Source organism: Rhea pennata, chromosome 5 (genome assembly GCF_028389875.1).
Source record: "Rhea pennata isolate bPtePen1 chromosome 5, bPtePen1.pri, whole genome shotgun sequence".
Classification (NCBI taxonomy): domain Eukaryota; kingdom Metazoa; phylum Chordata; class Aves; order Rheiformes; family Rheidae; genus Rhea; species Rhea pennata.
Window position 1 is genome coordinate 34,167,580 of NC_084667.1, and position 18,693 is coordinate 34,186,272.

The window sequence follows — 18,693 nt, forward strand, 5'->3', positions numbered from 1 at the left end:
TGTTAAATTATAGTTAAGAACCTTCAAAAAGCACTCTGATTTATCTTAGTTAATGAAATCTTTACTTATACATAAATTTAATATTTGTCCTGTTTATCTTCAGAGCTGTCTGTTGAGATCTTTTGATCCAGCTCAGGCATTCTTAAATATTTATTGCTGGTAGCATTGGTGGTAGTGGTAGGCTGTCAACTTCCAGCTTTAAAATGAGCTGTTTGTCACTTCATACGTTAGTTTACGGAAGTATATGACTCTTCTGTTCAGTGTTTCTTACTAATTTCCTGCTTTTTTTATTATTTTTATTTTTAGGCAGATTTTATGTCTGTCGTCATATCCCATAGCGGTATGAACTTTGGTCAAATCAGTGTTGGTCAAGTTCCTTGAGAGAAATCTCAAGTGGAAAGTGCCAGAAGCATTTAATAGCTTTGGAGATAGTTCATAATCCTGTGCTTTGATGGGAAACTGCTTCTCTGTTCATTTAGGACAATTGTTTGTAAAGACACCTTGACGTCCCTATGTGGAAAGTGCTGTGAATGTGTGAATTCCCATCATAAATATGGTTGTTTAGTCACAAAATCATAGAAACCGTCAAAGTCTTCATTCATTTCTTACTACTTTCTCTTTCTAAGAGGAGGCTGGTGATATGGTGTGGTGCTGAAGAATCCTTTGAGTGTTTAACGAGCTTTATACATTTATGGAGGAGTTTGACTCAGGCTGAAAATGTGCATGACATACAATAGGTTGTTTCTCATTGGATTTTAAAGGAGAATAACTTTGATCATTTCAAAAGCAATGAAGCCTGATGCTCCAGTGAGAAAGGAAAGTGGTAATTTATAGCTACCATTAAGGAAACGAAGACAAAGACTGAGAGGAAAGTTTCACTCTGAAGATTTACTAATGTGTATAAACCACTCTTAAGACTAGAAATACCTTGGCATTTCTCACGGAACAAAACAAAAGCGCAAAGAAAGCAAAATGGGGGTGGGAGGAAAGGGAAGGAGGAGTGGAAAAGAATAGTGCCTGCCTTCGTTTGCCCCCCGAAAGGGCTAAGCAGCGTTTGGAAAACTGATTTCAGCAAATAGCGACTGGGCCACTTCTGCGGGCCGCAGGAACCAGCCATGAGCAGCGCCCGGCGGGGAGGCAGCGGGACGGGGCCCGAGGGCGGCGGTGGGCTGTGCGGCTCCGTGCTGTGCTTTTAAAGAAAGAGGCAAGGCTCGAGCGGCTCGTCCGCGGTCCGTGATCGGGTGCAGACACGTGCGTGCTCTGCTTGCAGGATCGCTGCACCGGCTTGCCTCTGCTAGCAGGAGACCGTTCGGGCCGTTTCGGGGACGGAGGTGTCTTTGTGTATCTTCTGGAAATAACGCTCGCAGGACAGCTGCGCTGCGGGAGCGCGCAGGTGCTCGAGCGTTTGCGCAGGGGCGGGCGCAGTTGCGCTGCGGGCTGCGGCGGGTTTTAGCGCGGCCGGGCGGGGTGGGCGCGTCGGCAGGGGCTGAGCCGCGGGGCGGGGGTTCCCGCGGGGCGCGGCGCGGCGCGGCCCTGCCGCGGGGGGCGCACGGAAGGGCCGGGGAGGCGGCGCGGCGCGGCGCGGCGGCCCGGGCTGGCCCCGGTGTCAGTGCGAGGCGGGCCGGGCGCCCGCAGACACCTCCCTCCGCCGCCGCCTCCTCCCGCCCGGCGGCGGCCGCAGCGCCATCCATGGGGTCCGGCGGCCGCCGCGCTGCGCCGGGGGCGCGGGCGCTGCCGCTGCTGCTCCTGCTGCTGCCCGCGCCGGCCGCCCCCGCCGCCCCGAGCCTCGCCGGTGAGTGACCGCGGGGCGCCGCCGCCCCTTCAGCCCTGGACAGCGGCCGCCCCGCGGCGCCGCGTCCGCGCCCCAGGAGCCGCGCTCGGCGGGACGCAGCCCGCCCGCCGGGCGCCTAGCGGTCCCGGCGCCCGCTGGGCGTCTGCCCGCGGGCTGCTTCAAGGGCGCATCGGCGGCCGGGGCCGGGGCGGGGCGGGGCCGGCGCGGGCGCGCGGCGGCCGTTGGACCTCGGGGAGCGGCGGGCGCGCGGCGGCCGTTGGACCTCGGGGAGCGGCGGCGGGGGAGGAGGAGGAGGAGGAGGGGGGTCTCGCCTGGCGGGGCGGCTGCGGGCCCCTCCGGTGACTTTTAGATGTTGGTTTCCAACCGGGGCCGCCTCGGGAGCGGGTCGATCCCAGGGGCAGGGCAGCTGGTTAATGTCTCACCTCCGCAGGGAAAGCGGGGATGTAAACTCTGCGTGCATCGCAGCTTAATCTGCGTTCAGTCGCCGAGGAATAAACCCAGTAATTCTTCCTGCAGCCTCCTCCACATCCACCGCGCTGCCAAGTTTAAGGCTGCAATGTTTGCTCGTAGTCTTCCTTGCCCGGGGTTTCTCTTGAGCTTAGGCTACTGTCGCTACAGGGGATGTCTTGCTGCATGTGCCCAGGAATTTTCTAGCCCTCTTTTCTGTGTGTGTTAATATATGCTTCTGTATGTGTTAACACTGTTTTTTGCTGCTGTTCTTTGCCGCACGCTGTGGATCACAAGGATTTAGTGCAGAAAGTAAAACTGGGGTGCAGGACGGCCGCGGTGGCGGGCCCAGCTGAGGGCCGCCGCCGCGGCTTTGACGGAAGCCCTCCTTGGCTGGGGGCAGCCGTGCTGTGGGCAGGTGCATCCCCCACCAGGCCTGCGGAGGGGACGCTTTGCCGTGTGGGGCTACGAGGGCTGCACAGATGAGGTTGATATTTCTTCCTTTCCCTACCCATCCTTTCCTCCTGCCCCCTCCGCCTGAATCCTGCCAGCTGCAGCCCCCTCGGCCGTTCCCCGCGTCCTCCCTGCGTGACTGCCCTCTCAGTTCGCCCCCCTTTCTAAATGCCTGTCTCCTCTCGCTGGAGAGGCCAATTCTCCAGCTGTTTTTCGCCTTCCCCCTGTTTCCTGATGGCTCTGCCTGCAGGCCCCCATGCCCGTTATCGTTTCTGTGGGCACCTGAGCATCAGGAAGGTGCTGCTTATGTAACGCTGGCTCGCTGCCCTGCGTCCTGCTGCCAGGCTCCGCTGGGAGTTCAAACTACCTGAATACTTTCCGAAGCTGGCAACTGGTGCAGTACCGACAGGCATATTTTTGATTGCAAATGGAAAGAGAGATGAATGCTGTGATTGTAAATGGGAAAGATGTTGACTGAAATTCCTAGTTAGAAAGTAATCCCCACCAAAAAAAAAAAAAGGTTGACTCCTCCAGTAGTCACCTTCTGCTGATACCTCCTCAGTTTATTCTGTCATTTTAACTTTTTTTTTTTTTTTTTGTACTGATATAGGGTAGCTATTCTACAACTCTTTCTCTTAAACAGTCACTGGAAGTCTTCCTCTTTGTGTTTGAATCCTCCTCTGCAGCACAAAAAACTTACACTGGTGTCTTCTGCTGCCTATAACTCTTCCTCTTTTTCTGTCTGTGCTTCTTTGTCTCTAGGACTTTCTACTGTTGGTGTTTCTCTTTCTCCCCATTTCCTCTAATCTGGCATTTCCACCTGGATATTTTACTTCAGTATGCTGTGTGCTGTGATGGCTGACCAGGTGATTGGCAATGTTGCTCATCAGATACTATTTTAATATTAAAAAAATGGAATTATTAATAAACTATCTGTCTAAGGGTAAGTCAGTCTTTTAATGTGTTGGGATTGGAAGTGATTTTGCAAGTACATTTCTCTAAACTCCCCTTGCTAGTTTAAAAGTCACCATGCTGCTTTATAGTTACATCATGGCTGCAACCAAGAACTTTTTCAATGACTACTTTTTGTAGAAAAGATTAACAGACTTTCTCTTCTCCATCATGCTTCTGTGGAGAAAGTCATATCTGCTGCTGCTGTAGATTGATGCATCTCTGTAAAGCTTTTCAGCTAAATCGCATGGAGATTCTAGCCCATAAAGGATTGATATAGGTGTATTTACAAGTGGGAGAAAAGGCTTTATACAAGCTTGTCTAAAGTTGCATGCACATAAATATGCCCATATGTGGGTACAGCCATAATACATGTTCAGATTCAGCTACTGTCTCTACATGTTTCTGTTTGACTTGCACATACACACGTGTGCACCGCACGCACACAGAGCCTTACATCGCCTAATCAGTGATGCACCCAAGTATTCCTAGTTCGCCCCTGCTGACGTCCTTTCTGAATCTGGGTCTTTTCACAGATGTGGATGAGTGTGCCCTTGGACTTGACGACTGTCATCCAGATGCTATTTGTCAGAACACCCCAAAGCTGTACAAGTGCATGTGCAAAGTGGGTTACACTGGCGAAGGGAAGAAATGTGAAGGTAAAGTGATGGAAATATGACGCTCTCCCTGTGCCAATAATTGTCTCTCCCCTTCGCTTCCTGAAAGGTCCTGAAGTGCTTTACAAAACTAGTACAATCAACAAACCAAAGTTTCTTGTGCGAGTGGAGGGCAGCTGCCTTGCAGAAGCACAGTGTCTGCTCTCTGTGAGATGAAGGCAGATGTCAGCCAGGGATACTGGGACAAAAATCTCATTTTCATAAAAGAGGTCTTAGAAATCCTGTATACTCCTGTGCTTGAAAAATTTTAGTCAGCACCAAAGATCCCTTGCCTTGGCCAGCTGTATTAAAATAGGTGATGTCCATCCACTTTTAATTGCAATTGGACTGGTACCCAGAAATAGGAGACTTGATGCTTTATGATAGTCCTTAGTTACTTCTTATCATTTCCCTTTTCATAAATATAATAATAGATAAAAGTGAAGGTATTGAGCTTCAGGGCTGGTAGCTGCTCAAAATGTAACTGTTTGCTGGAGGAACACAGGATAGTTTACAAGACCAAAGCAGCAATAGTGTGGGGTGGTTTTTTTTCCTTTTTTTTTTTTTTTTTTTTTTTTTCCAAAATCTGACTAGTAGCCTGTGGAGGGGCAAAGAAACATTGCAGTATGCGAATGTATGTGATGCTGTAACCGCAGAAGTTTCCTGCCAGCGTTAGAGGTAGAACTTCGTTTTTTATAAACAGTTCCCTATGATTTCCTAGTCTATGATTTATCTTCTTTAACTTTTGCTGTTCAGGAGTGGATTATCCATGCTACAAGTGAATTAGCACATGCTGATTTTGAATACTGTGAAGGCTTTTGGTGAGAGTGATATCATGCAGCAGTGAATTCCACAGAACAATTGCTTGTGTGACACACGTTTGTACGAGCTTTCAATTAAATTGAATTCTGCTGTGATAAGGCATGATGATGACTTGGTGTTAACTTTTCCATTTGTTATTTTGGATACTTTTATCACATCACCCCTTTATTATGTAATTTTACATTTGTCTATTGAGTCCTTACAGAGAAAGCAGGAGAAAACCTGACTTTTGAGAGTGCCTTTGTACAGGAGCTTTTTCATTAACCTACACCCTCCTTGTCTGCTTGTGTGACTGAATCTTCTTAATCATCTGGTTGAATTTTCAAAACAGGATTGCTAAAACTGTACATGATATTATATGTGAAAGCATTAAGTATTTCTGCTTAGGCCAAGAAGGAAACTTAAAAGTAAAGGTTTAAAATATGGAAGATGATTTATTCCTCAGGCTGATTTTAAACAAGATGCTCTTTGTCTCACCACCTGATTTACTTCTGGCTTACAAAAGCAAAGGAGAGCTGATTGCATTGCTTTTATCTGGTAGTAATACTTGATATAATAATTAGATTGTTGTTTAATCGACAGCCTTAGAAAGCTTACACTATAACATAAAACTACGTGGGAATCTCAAGGAATTTTTGTTATTTTTTAGAAACGTTCAACAAGTACTATGTCAAATATAGTCTATTTGCAAGACAATGATGATTTAAGACAGCAGTTACTCTTAACATTTGCGTGTTTGCATCACAACCTGTCTATGATACTCAAGTAAGCATCCATCATATTGACTTTTGCTTTATTGTGTAGACATTGATGAATGTGATAACGACTTCAACGGCGGCTGTGTGCACGAGTGTTTCAACATTCCAGGAAATTATCGCTGCACTTGCTATGATGGCTTCATGTTGGCTCACGATGGCCACAACTGCATGGGTAAGAAGTGCATTCACGAACATTGCAAGTGGGGATGCTAACTTAACTCTTTGACTGTATCCATGGAGAACACTGTGCTGAATCAGCTTAGCTCGAGAAGAGTGTTACACCTGGAATTAAGGAATTTCAGGTATTGATGTGCCATCCCAGGGTGACTGTTCAGAGAATCTCTTTCCCCATTTGTAAAATGAGAGGATGATTATGCTATGTTTCTACTAAATGCTTCAGATTAAAGTGTATGAAGTGTCACCTATTATTATGCAAAACATGTTTCTAGAGAGGAACATGTGGTATTGCCTTTTCCATTCTAAAGTTAGTTTATGGTCAGTTCTCAGCTTTGTTTATGGGCTTAGAAATCTTTTCTCTCAGATGTAGATCTAGATCTATAACATATGGACTTTTCGCTTTTATTGTGTCAGAGCTTTTTGTGAGTTGTAAGCCGTAAGGAAGGGACACAACATTTGTTGTGTATAATAGCTGTATGTGATAGAAGGTCATGGAAGTACAAAGGGACTAAGACAAGGACGCTATTTTTGTTTGCTTGTTTTTGTTTTGTTTTGTTTTTGAGGCATTGATAGTTTCCTTCATTTTGTGGACCAGCAGGTGAAAATCTTTAGAAACAGGTAGCAAGGCGTCTTGGCTTTACTGTGTTGGTATTCATCAGCACACAGTGCAGCAACGTGCAGGAATGCATGAGCTGCCAGCCTGCTGGCTCAGGGCTGGGACAGGGCCTCATGGAAATGAAGCTGTCCTACTCGCAGGACCCAAACTGAGTGTCCAACCCTGCACTTTGGTACCTGTCCCACTTACGACTTCAGAAATAGCTCAGTTTCTTTCTTCAACTGCACTCTGTGGATTGCCCTGGCAGACTTCCATGCCCATGTCAGAGGGAACTTGCTCGCATGACATACTTTCAAGACTGCATTTAGCTTGGCTGGGATATTTCACACTAGCATATGGCAGATCAGGTGGGGGATCAAACTCAGGGCTGTGTCTTGCAGTGGGACAAATCAGAAAAGCTTTGCTGTGAGACTGGATTGAGTTTCATCCGGTTGAGTTTCACAGACTAACTTTGTTACAGCGTAAGTGGAGGAGTGGGTGAAGTCACCAAGTACTTCGCTAGAGAAGGTACACAGAGAGATAAGCAAAATACCTGCTGATGTTTCAAAATATTAGAAAAGAGATTTTATTTTTCTCTTTGTGTAAACATACAGTGGAGTTCAGCTGAGGTTAGCGTGAAGGGCTAAATGCAAGCCTCTTATAATGCCACCAGAGGATGTATTCTCAATCCATCCAATAGCCCCTCTAGAGCATACTTCTACTGACTGGTTTGCAGTCAGTTAGGTGTAGACATAACTTAGACCAAAATCTACCCTCTGTTATGTTGCTGTGAAGATGCTCAATATTGCATGGCAAGCTTTTTAAAATAAAAATATCACTGACATAAAATGAAGCTTTTATCATTGACCAGCTAATTTTGAGATGTGATGTAAACTTTAAATAAATATTTTGACATACAACAAATTGGATCACATCCTCTCTTAATCTGTTTATTTACTTTGTTCACACCATGGTTGCCCCCCTCTAACCCTGATTTTTGAAGATCTCAGCTGTGGGCCTGGATTTTAGCCAAATAGACAATTACTTGTTGGAAAGAGATGGTATTCTGTAAGCTTTCCAAGGTTTGTAAGACAGAAACATCTGCTGGAGTTCAAATCTTTAGGACTGAAGACTCGCGGTGGCTGTTTATTCATGATTGTTTGCACATTCACATCACTGTAGAGCTCTGAAATACTCTGCTTCACTGTGATGGAGATATGTCAGCCGCTTTTGTTGCTATGGCAGGTCACATTGTTTTGCGTCCAATTGGCTTACTCATTGCCTTCAGTAGAAATTAACTCTGTTGTAATGCTACATTATGCTTCTCTAAAGGATTTCTCCCACTCGCCACCCCCCCTTTTTTTTTGGGGGGGGGGGGAGGGAGACAGCTGTTTTATGCCAGAAATGCTTAAGTGTTAGTTTTAAAACATTGTGCTATTAGCACAGGAACAATGAACAGAACAGTGAGCAAATGTGGCATTCCATCTGAACTTGCAAATGAGACCAGTGCTTTGTCTCAGCATTTTTTTTATCATGTTTTTAAGGTACTAAACATTCTTGCTTCCTTTTCAGACTGTCATCTCATAAAATTGGGGTAGGAAAATTCTTTGCTGGTAGAGGTTACAAAAATCTGCCATTACTAGGAGATAAAACTTAGAAGAACTGGAGGCTGAAATGACTATCTGTTATTCAGAGATTTAGCTGAAATTTTTCTACTCTTTTTCCTCAGTTTTATTGCAAGCAGAGACTTCATATATTCTCTGATTTTGGTGAAGCTCTGAATATTGCAAAATCAGCACTACTTAAACTATTTCAAGAATTTCTGCTTTTGTCCTTGACTACAGTTAGGCACCACAGCAGAAGCCTTAATATAAGTGATGATGAGCTAGAGATGAGGGAGAAGGATAATAAATCATCCCAAGCATCAGAATAGATGTGGTATGTGATTTGTAGCTAGAATGAAAGTCGGAAGAAAAAGAGTTTTATATTTAATCCAAACTGATGCTGAGGTTGGTATTTTTCTTGTTCTATTTTTACCTCAGAATGCGGAGCTTCAAAACACCTTTTGTTGCCTGAGCAAGGCAGAGCCATGTATGAATGCTCTGTTACATCTGTAAACATGCTAGCTAGCTTAGTGGCAACAGTCTCTAGCCACTCTACAAGGCAGGGTGCCTTCTCCTAGATGGAGAGTGCAGCTAGGGCAGCTGCTTCTGGCTCCCCCCAGGCTACTCCACCTTCCTGGTTAGTTCTCCAGAGTTTACTTGGAGCCCTGTGACTGATCTGACAAACTGTGCGAAGAAGGGAGGAGAAGCAACAAAAATACACTTTTTCCAAGGGTGGTAAAAAAGCAGTCTAGCTCAGGGAGTCAAAGCTGTCTGGATAGTTGCACGCTGAGTAGGTGCTCCTCATGTTGAGTGGTTTCTGCCAATATGAGGTCTTGGTGTTAATTTGTAGCGGTGGCTTCCATTGTGGTGGGGCAGATACAAAGCTGTTCTTTTTCTCTCTCTCTCTCTTTCAGATACAGATGAATGCATGTTCAACAACGGTGGTTGCCAGCATGTTTGTGTCAACACTGTGGGGAGCTATGAATGTCGCTGTAAGGAAGGGTTCTTCCTAAGCGACAATCAGCACACCTGCATTCACCGCTCAGAAGGTACGAGCTGCTTTCTTCCAGGCACAAAATAGGAGTTTTTCACAGAATCTTGCTGCAAAATCTCTAAAGCAACTTCAACAGTTTTTTTAGTTTGAGCTTTTCAAAGATGAAGAGGGATCTTGAAGTTCTCACTCATTTTAAAAGGAACTGTGTGTCTGGATCTTCTAAGTGACTTAGAAAACTCTTCACATCCCTCCTGCTGCTTTGATCCCACCCTAATGTCTGTAGTGTTGTGCTTTTGTTAACAGCTGCACTGTTGTAGTCCCAGCGTACTTTGTGCTCTGTTGTGTAGCTGGGCCAACTTCTGATCCAGGGAATGGCAACACAGTGCAGAACAGTGAGTTCTGACTGTTTCCATTGACTTCAGTGATGGGGAAATAACCTTTAGTACCTTCAAGTGTCTTTTAGATTCTCTGCACACCATTTAGGTTTCAGTAAGGAGATTTATTGTTTGTGAGCCCCAAGGGTATTCAAATCTTGTTCTTTGTTTTGAGTGAAGCCTGTATGAAGCAACCTTTGAGAGATCAGAGAGCCTTGGATGCCTAATTAGATATTGGGTTGAAGAAAATTATTTTGGAGGCCCTTAGGGAGTGCTTTAAAGTGGTTGCTCAGATCAGGGAGTTGTCCATTCAGCTGTACAGTGAATATCATACTAAGAAGTATTTAAAGCTGCAAAATTTTCTTTAATCTAAGGCTTATCATTGGCATGACTGTAGGGGGAATCTAAGCATGAATAAACAAATCTCGCTTTAAAAATCCCCATGGTAGGGAGATCAGCATTTATAGACATATACGGCCATCCAGAGATGACTGTGCTGAGGTGGCTGTCATCTGACATAGCTGAATTGATCTGTTTGAATTAAGAATTTGTATTCTTGGCCTCTCTGATACTGGGCTTGGTCGCCTAGGGACTTGCTCTGATTCATCATGATCTCTCAGGCCATTGCCCAGCTTGTTACTGCAGGACCTGAACTAATAGTGGTGATAAGTGAGAAGGCTGAAATGGTGGGGCAATGCTTTTCCCTTCATGTTTCCTTACTAGCAGTAATGTTTATGTGCATATGTGGATGACGAATCTAAGGGGGAAAATCAGTTGCTTGAACACCTTGTCTTGTCTGATGTCATGAGAAGAAAAGCTTCCAACACTTTCTTCTTCTTTGCCTCTTCTTGGATACACTCTACTCTCTCTTCTCACTTCTCCTAACAGCAGAAATATTTCCTTGCTTTACATTTTGTTTCCCAAATTGTCCCTTTGGACTTCTACCTCTGTTCTGCTTTTGGGCAAAAAAGTTTTGTGCACTTAATTTAACCATTTTTTATTTGAAAAATAAAAGCAAGAGGGAAATAAAATACATGTTTTTTTAAGAAATATTTAATAAAATGTATTTTTATGGAAATTAATTTTAAGAAAAAAAAAGTACTTTTTTTCCCTGAAATTCGTCTGTCTTGATACTGAAACACAGAAGTGTTGTTTTTATTTTTGAGACTATTTTTCAGGTCATTACACTGTTCCTGTTTTTTCATGATTCTTTTTACACTTCACACTAGTCCCCATCTTTTCTTCCCTTGAGTGGGCAGGTCTGTTGTATGCCAGATCATTTTGGTCTCCTCTCCTTTTCTGCTCATCTCTAGATATTCTCTTTCCCTCTGCCACATATATGCCCCTCCCAAGAGTACACTCTTTATTAGTCATCTTTCGATGAGCTCTCAGCAATGATCTAAACAGCGTTTGGCACCTACATCCTAACCTATCTATTCAGTTTCTCTTTGTATCTGTAATATAAAGAAATATCTCCTTCCCTTTCTCCCAACGGTGTTAAGCGAGTGCACACACTAATGCTTGAGAGGTACTTCCTAATGATCTGAAATATTGGCCTTTACATACAGAGCCAAAGAGTGAACTGGAGTTGATACAGGAGAACTGTGGAGGCTTGAGGCTATTGTATTCCTCCTGGTGACCAGTGTAATGGGGATGCCTCAAACTCACTCACCTTTCCAAGTCAATCTGCTCTTATCATCTGTGTTCCTGATCACCTATCTCAGGACCCTGACATGGGACTCAAGGTCAGGAGAGGAGAATTAGAGGAGAATTTAATAATTAAAGCTGATCTTCATCTGATTATGTTGGTCCAAAACACAGAGATGTTTGGAGGAAGTTTGATGCTTCTGCCTAGCCCCTGCTTAAAGCACATGAACTCAGGGTGTCTTGATGAGTTGTGCACAATCATAATTTTTCCTTTCCTTCTGGTCTCAGTTAGCTTTTCTTCATCTATACCTGGGAGGATTTATTCTGGGAGGCTGCTGCTCTGGCCAGCAGGTCAGCCAAGCACATGCAGCTTGTTTCCATGTTTGTTTAACTTATTGCGTGTTTGAAAGTATGAAAATTTAAAAGAACATATGGATTTTTCACTATTAAATATGCACCATGTCTTGCAGCTGCTATTGCTATTCATGACAAATCTTGCAGCTCTTTCATGTGGTATGCCACAGGGCGATAGCTATTTATGTTTTGGCCTGAGAAAATAGGAGTGATTTGGACCTGCAAAATGAAGGCCTCGTCTGAAATCACTGTGCACAGGGCACCCTCTCAGCTGTTACTCTTCCACTACATCTGTCTGTGGAGAACTGTGGTAGTCAGAAAGCTTTTTGCAAAAATGTTACCTTCATGTAAGGCATGAAAGTGTGCAAAAAGGCTAAAGCATTTCTGAGGTGCCCTGCTCTGCTGGCTGTGTTTCTTGATCTTGGACTGCCTCTGAGAGTCTCTGGTAGCTCATGTACAATTGCCTCCTCTTCCTCTGTCTTACTGACCGCCTGTCTGGAAGTGTCCTAACTGGAGCCTTAACATTCTCAGCAGATTGGTGTCAATGTCCCTACATCTTCTGGGTCAAGACGACAAAGATGTAAACAGAGATGATATGCATAAATGGTGAATTTACTGTGCCCTGATAGGGAAATATCATGCTGGCTCTTTGCCTATGTCTTGCCATTAATAGAAGTGCTCAGATCTCATCAAGGTTTCTTCATCTCATCTAGGTAACTTCACAAACCTCCAGACATCAGAAGGCAGTGTCCTGGCTCATGCTCTACTAGGCCAGGCAGCATCTGGACTCTGCTTTCTTGACTGGGAGTGCTGCATGAAGAGACTTGTCCTGCTTGTAGGACTTGTCTGTCAGCAGGGTAGGATCTCCTGCGGTGTTGTGTATCTGGCAAGTGCCTGGTGGGATGTGAAAAAAATTATTTGTGGTTTGGGTCTGGACCATAATCTGCCATTGGAATAGTGTGACCTGGGAGACAGTACATCCATGAAGGTGTTTACATCACACAGCATTTACAGTTGCACTGACATTTTTGTAAAGCCACCTTATAAAATGGAGCAGAATGGAAGATGATAATCATATTCACCTTTAGACACATGCAATAGTTTCATAGTAAATATTAGAACGTGTGGATGTCTCTGTTCTGTCAAATACTCTCTTCTGTCTACTCTCTACACTTTGGTTTCCATCATGTATCTTGTTATGCAACGTATGTATGCCCTGTTCTGAAAAGTGGATTTTTAGTTTTCTGTGGAGCAGTGATTGAATTCTGCTCACTCAGAACTGAACAATCCGCAACTCAACATTTTCACCATTTGTTTGATGTCGATGAGCTTTACCAAAGCACCTGCTTTGGTAGGTACCTGCTGGAAAAACCCAACAGTTTTTCCTTTGGTAGCTCAATAGAGACAAAAAATAACTTTGTTAACAGAAACTAAGCTGCTAATTCTCTTACTGCTTTCTAACACCTCTGAGTTAGCAGACCAGATCATATTGCATGTTTAAGGACAGAAATGTCACAAAAACACAGACATTAATGAGGCTAATTTGTGATCTTTACGGATTGCCCTGTTCTTTGACTGACAGCACAATAATGGACGACAGCTTTCATGTGGGCTTTTTGGGCTGTTTCTGTGCGCTGCAGGATTTCAAGGGTCATTGTCTCGTTAGACTTCTACAGAGTTTTCACTGTGGGAAAGGAATCAAAAACCCAATAGAGCAGAATAATCTAGAGTCTGCAACATCCATTCTTTTGTTGTTTAAAGCTTCCTTAATATAGGAGGAGTACTGTAGCCTTTGCCTGGGATGGCTATGCATAGAACAAGGACCTAAATGAAGTGTAATAGAATAATGGTGAAGAGGTGACCTCTACTTGCCAATAGAGTATTTTGTTTCAATTAGTAATAGGGCTGCAAAAGGGGCTGTCTGTATTTTAAAAACATGTAGGATGTAGAACTGTTCACATGGCCCCTTTTTTAGCAGCAAGGCTACCCTGCTTTTACTCAACTCAGTGGAAATTAATTCAGCTGATGGAGGATTAGGCCTTCAGTGGGTTAAACTCTTGTAGCCTAAGTATACTGAATCTGAGTCTACTCACATTAAGAGTTCTTGCCAAGAAGAAAGTGTTCTGTGTAACATGTCTTGTAAAAGCCAAATGCTCAGCCTTGGTGCATTTGATGGTGAAAGTGTACCCTCAATATACCTGAGGGGAACATTAAAGTCTCCTCCTTTTCCAATTTTGTAGCAATATAGGAAGTTTCAGCAAGGAGTTGAGGTGTACCATGGTCTACTATTAGAAGGAAACTATTGTTTCATTTGGCCTAATGATCCAGTTTGATAACTTAGCCAGCTGCTGTGTAGTTTTAAGTTGTGTGTGTGCAAATTGTGTTATGATCTTGCCAATGGCCAAGGCATTGATTTTGCTGAACCACTGGGTAAAGTGAAAATAATTTTTACGATAATTCTAGGAACATTTTCTCCCTGTTTAATTGCCTCTAAATTTTTGCAAGGGCCAGGCAAGATGCTGTAGGAAGTGACTGAGTGTTGGTATGTGAGGGACTTGTAACTCTGAGGCAAAAATGACAAGATGCTTTTATGAGGTGAACCAAAAGGATGAAAGTTGCTAGTACTGCTTTTCTGTTTGGTTTCAGTAGGCACTGGCTTGCACTGCATTCTATCCAGCTAGAGAAACATACAGATACATAAAAATGTGTGATAATCCCGTGTGGAGTTATTTTGTGAGATATTTGTTGAAACTGGAAAAAATGAAAATGAAATGGTACAAACAAAAAGTTGAGTTGCAGCATAGGTACAACCTGCATATCAGTGTGGCCACTTGGTCACTGCTGGGGCATCTGCTCTGTAGGCCAGTAATTGAAATGGGGGTGATTTTTGTGTCTCTGACCTAGGCATTCCTGTGCCTGGTGGCAGCTCTTTTAAGCAGCAAGTTAAGAACTTCACTTTAGGCTTTGATCTTGCCAGCTGTCATCCACCTTGCAATTACTGGAAAAGGAATTGGGAGGTTTTATAAATAGTGATATTGTTGACTGAGAAGACCAGATGAGAATGCACATCGTGTACAAATCTAGGGATGTTACATTTGGACCTTGCAATCAAAGGACATGGGAACATAAAAGACCACAGCTGACGAGGCCGGGGGCGGGGAGGGGTGCTGGCTTTGCAGGATTGGACTGTCTGCGTTTCCTGTCAGCTGATGCTTTTTGTCCTAATGCTGTAGAGCCTTCCTGGAAGAAACAGGTGATTCGCTGTGTGTATCGGGCTGATGTTTTTATCTAGCCACTGCCTGCACACAGAGATGCTGAGGAAGCTGATGCTCTTGCACTTGTCCTGTTTTGCAGAAGGTATGAGCTGCATGAATAAAGATCATGGCTGTGCCCACATCTGCAGAGAAGCGCCCAAAGGAGGGGTTGCCTGTGAATGCCGACCGGGATTTGAGCTGTCCAAGAACCAGAGGAGCTGCATTTGTATGCAACATTCTGCATATTCTTATGGTTTCCCAAACTGAATAAATAGTGTTCTGTTTGCAGTGGTGTGGGATTTGGTATAATGCTATAGTTTAACTATGCTATAGTTAAACTGAGATGACATACCTAAATTGTGTACATTTGAATTAAACCAGAATCAGTGGCTTTGTAGGACACTAATGCACCAATCTATTGGTTGCAAAAATATCTGTAATTTGGGAGTTGCACCATGATTCATGATTATAGGAAGCAGAGCTCCACAAGAGAGCTCTGCGCTGATTCAGTCCCGTAGAGTCCTTGAGGAAAAGAGGCATGTTAGGAAGGTGTGTTGGATGGCCAGGGACAAAGTTGAACATGGTCTTTCACAGATGCTGGAAGTACTTTTGAGATGTAACATGTATCTTCTTTCTAGTAACATGTAATCATGGAAATGGTGGCTGTCAACATACATGTGATGATGCGGATAATGGACCTATTTGTGGATGTCATCCCAAGTACATCATGCATGTAGATGGGAAAACCTGCCTGGGTCAGTATACAGTGAAGAGAAGTACTTTTCTGTTGATGACTACATGACTGGAGTGTTGTGATATTGCTGTGTATGCATGACTAGGAATTAAAAAGGCTTCCAGCAGAGGGACAACTAGTTGTGTTAATTTGGAATATTTTTACAGCAGGGGAATCCCAAGCTGCCCTTAGAGGCTGCTGTCTATCTGTTTGAGCTGGGCTAAGGCTCTGGCCCCAAAGGAAAAATACTTGCTTGAATAAGTAGCTACCTAGTGCTGCTGTTGCCTGTAACTAGTGTTAATGTCTCTGAAGCCACTTCTCCTCTAGGATATTTTAGAATGAGTTTCTTGTATAACACAGACCAGAGAGTGTAACCAAGCAGTGCTTGTGTTAAACTCAGGACTCTGAATTCAGTTAATTTTTGCAAGGCAGTTATCTAGTGAAGAAAAAACTTAAGACCTATAACTCTTCCAGACTCTGAAAGGGTTTGCTTCCTGCTGATGGAAATCAATGGTCAGGCATAATTGGCCAGTCCTTGCATTATCTGTGATAGATGATGACAGTGTGTTATTTCGTAGCAATTCATGACAGTTCAATGAGCTTTTTTCGTCTTGCTACTGTTCATCACATCTGTAGTACATTTTCTATTTTGTCAAGCTTAAGAATACTAGAGCAAACATGAGTTGTTAAGAAGCAAACGAAAGTAAAATATTCTCATGGGTTTGACTGAAGGGTTTTTGTGCTCCTTTTTCTCCCATGTCCTCCTTTCTCTTCCCTGGATATCCGATGAGGTTTCTGGTCAGGGCACCTTTACTCACTTGCTCTTTGTCTTACAGAGAGGGAGGAGGCTACTCTTGAAATTTCTGAGGGTAACACTACAGGAGGAGTTGATGTAGACAAGAGGGTAAAGCGACGATTGCTCATGGGTAAAAGTGCCTATCTGAAATAATTTTGCTGTTTGCTAAAACCTTTTATATTGAAGAACTGCTTTTTAATGTAACCATTGTGACTCCAGGCTGAATTCTGCCTGGGAGATGCTCCGCTTCCTCTTAAGGAAGAAATGTTATTCTGTGATGTTTCAGAAGCCATATCAATTCTGATTGTTAGTACGAAGTGTTGGGAAATTACTTTCAAAGTAGCGTGTGTTTCCATGTTTCTGCTTTATCTGAGGAGAGCAATAACACTCCTTTTGAACTACTGCTTCAGCCAAGTGATGGTGAGAGATGTAGTGTTTTAGCTGTTTCTCTTCATTTGAAAGATACTTCTGTATGGAAGAGCAGAACTGGGCCCTGTGACTGGCTGTATCTGGAAAGGCATGGCCATTTCATTCTTCACTATATTCACATCTGGCCCGGAATGCCAGCCTTCAAGGGTCTTGTACTACTGGGAAAGCACTGGCATGAGAAACAGATCTCTGTGGTCTCAGGGCAGCTGAATCAGTGGATGTCTTTCTATCAAAAGCCCTTATTCTGAGTAGTCAGGGTGACTTACTGCACTTGTTGGTAACTGCTGCAGAAGGCGCAAAGATCTTGAAGGCTGAGGAAGAGAATGACAGAGGTATAGGTCTAGCACTGTGCTGCTAAATCTGTATTTTGATACTTAAATCAATAGCCTCATTTTCAAGGGCATTAAATTTCTATGGTAAAAAGAAGAAAGTTGAGGCACTCTGTCTTCAAGTGGAGGTTAGATACAGTCCCCCAATATTGAATATGATAGATGATAGAGATAAGATGGAATAAAAGTCTCAGAACTTGAAATAAGTAGCGTATACTTCATACAGCAGAGAACAAGAGGACAAAGGAGAGATGCAAAGAGAGGATAAAAAAACAAAGCAAATGATCTTTATAGCATCCTTCAAAATTAATATGCACTGGATAAAGTTGCGTTTGTCCAGACAGAAAGAAAGTTGTTAGACTGACTGAAGCACAAGAGGATGAATGCCAAAGTGTGAGTGAGTTCTGCTTAGTTGGATAGGAAGGGCTGAATTTTAGGGGTGTTTCCTGGAGAGGTTTGGCAGGATTTAGATATAGTTTGCATACGAGAAGTTAGAAGAATGTTTGTATTTAAGATGGCACCTGGGCTACAACCTTGAAAGACTGACCCAGAGTGGGTGTGATCCACAGTGACTGAGGTAGCATGCAATGATGGGTAGGGAGGAATTTAGGATATCTGGTTTAGTAATCCTGAGTGTAACCAGCTGTCCAAGTATTGGTAGGAAGTATCAGAAGAATAGGCCAGGATTTGGGACAGACTGACAAGAATAGATTTGTCGTCAGGAAGGTGGGAGTTTGATTTGCGTTTAAGGGCAAGAGTACCCAGAGAGAATGTGCAAGGCTGTAGAGTCTCCACAAAAAATGGGAATAGTTGAGGGAGGGATTTTGCCAATGGACATGTATTTAGTAGTTGCTCATATGTACTAAGCTAAGTGTGGTCAAATAACAGTATGCCTGGAACCATGCCTTGTATCACATGATACTTCTTGTTTCACTTAAAATATCCCTGAGCAAACTTTAGCTTTATTTTGTTTGCTAGAAACATGTGCAGTAAATAATGGTGGCTGTGATCGTACTTGTAAAGATACATCAACCGGAGTTCATTGCAGCTGTCCTGTTGGATTCACACTCCAGTTTGATGGGAAGACATGTAAAGGTGAGTTTTGTCCTTGGACATGTGCATACCAACATCTTGCTGTAAGTGTATTTATCTCCAAGTGGAAGTAATCCAGTGCCCTGAGAAAAGCTGGGGTGCCTAATTAGATATGGGAGAGCACTGCAGCTAGGTGAAACTGCACGGTGTCCTCGTAAGGACCTCCACTGTATCAAATGCATCACATGCAGAGCGTCTCTGCTGTTCTGCCCTCTCCCATTTCCCCCACCCCGATGGCCTCATTTTGGGAAGGTGTGGTATGGCAGAGGTGAGTATTTGGAGATGTAGGCCTATATGGTTTTATAGGCATGCAGTCCAATAGTCTGTATATTACCCACAGTCAGATGGCTATTACAAAAGTTTGTAAGTGCACATGAGACTGTAAACATGGAAGTATGAGTGGAATTACTTATGCTGATCAAGCAGCTCTAAGGAT

At 43.7% G+C, this 18,693-nt stretch overlaps 1 protein-coding gene across 2 annotated transcripts in view; it reads left to right on the forward strand.

Annotated features, from left to right (window-relative positions):
• The first annotated feature begins 1,677 nt into the window (after window positions 1–1,677).
• The window catches only part of SCUBE2 (signal peptide, CUB domain and EGF like domain containing 2), a 46,202-nt gene continuing 29,186 nt past the window's right edge, over window positions 1,678–18,693 (forward strand). For both annotated transcript variants that reach the window (XM_062576156.1, XM_062576155.1), the window contains exons 1-8: window positions 1,678–1,792; window positions 4,180–4,302; window positions 5,926–6,051; window positions 9,170–9,304; window positions 14,979–15,104; window positions 15,517–15,633; window positions 16,448–16,537; window positions 18,144–18,260. In XM_062576156.1, the coding sequence (XP_062432140.1) occupies window positions 1,690–1,792; window positions 4,180–4,302; window positions 5,926–6,051; window positions 9,170–9,304; window positions 14,979–15,104; window positions 15,517–15,633; window positions 16,448–16,537; window positions 18,144–18,260 (937 nt within the window). In that variant the 5' untranslated portion in view covers window positions 1,678–1,689. The remainder of the gene's footprint in view (window positions 1,793–4,179; window positions 4,303–5,925; window positions 6,052–9,169; window positions 9,305–14,978; window positions 15,105–15,516; window positions 15,634–16,447; window positions 16,538–18,143; window positions 18,261–18,693) is intronic.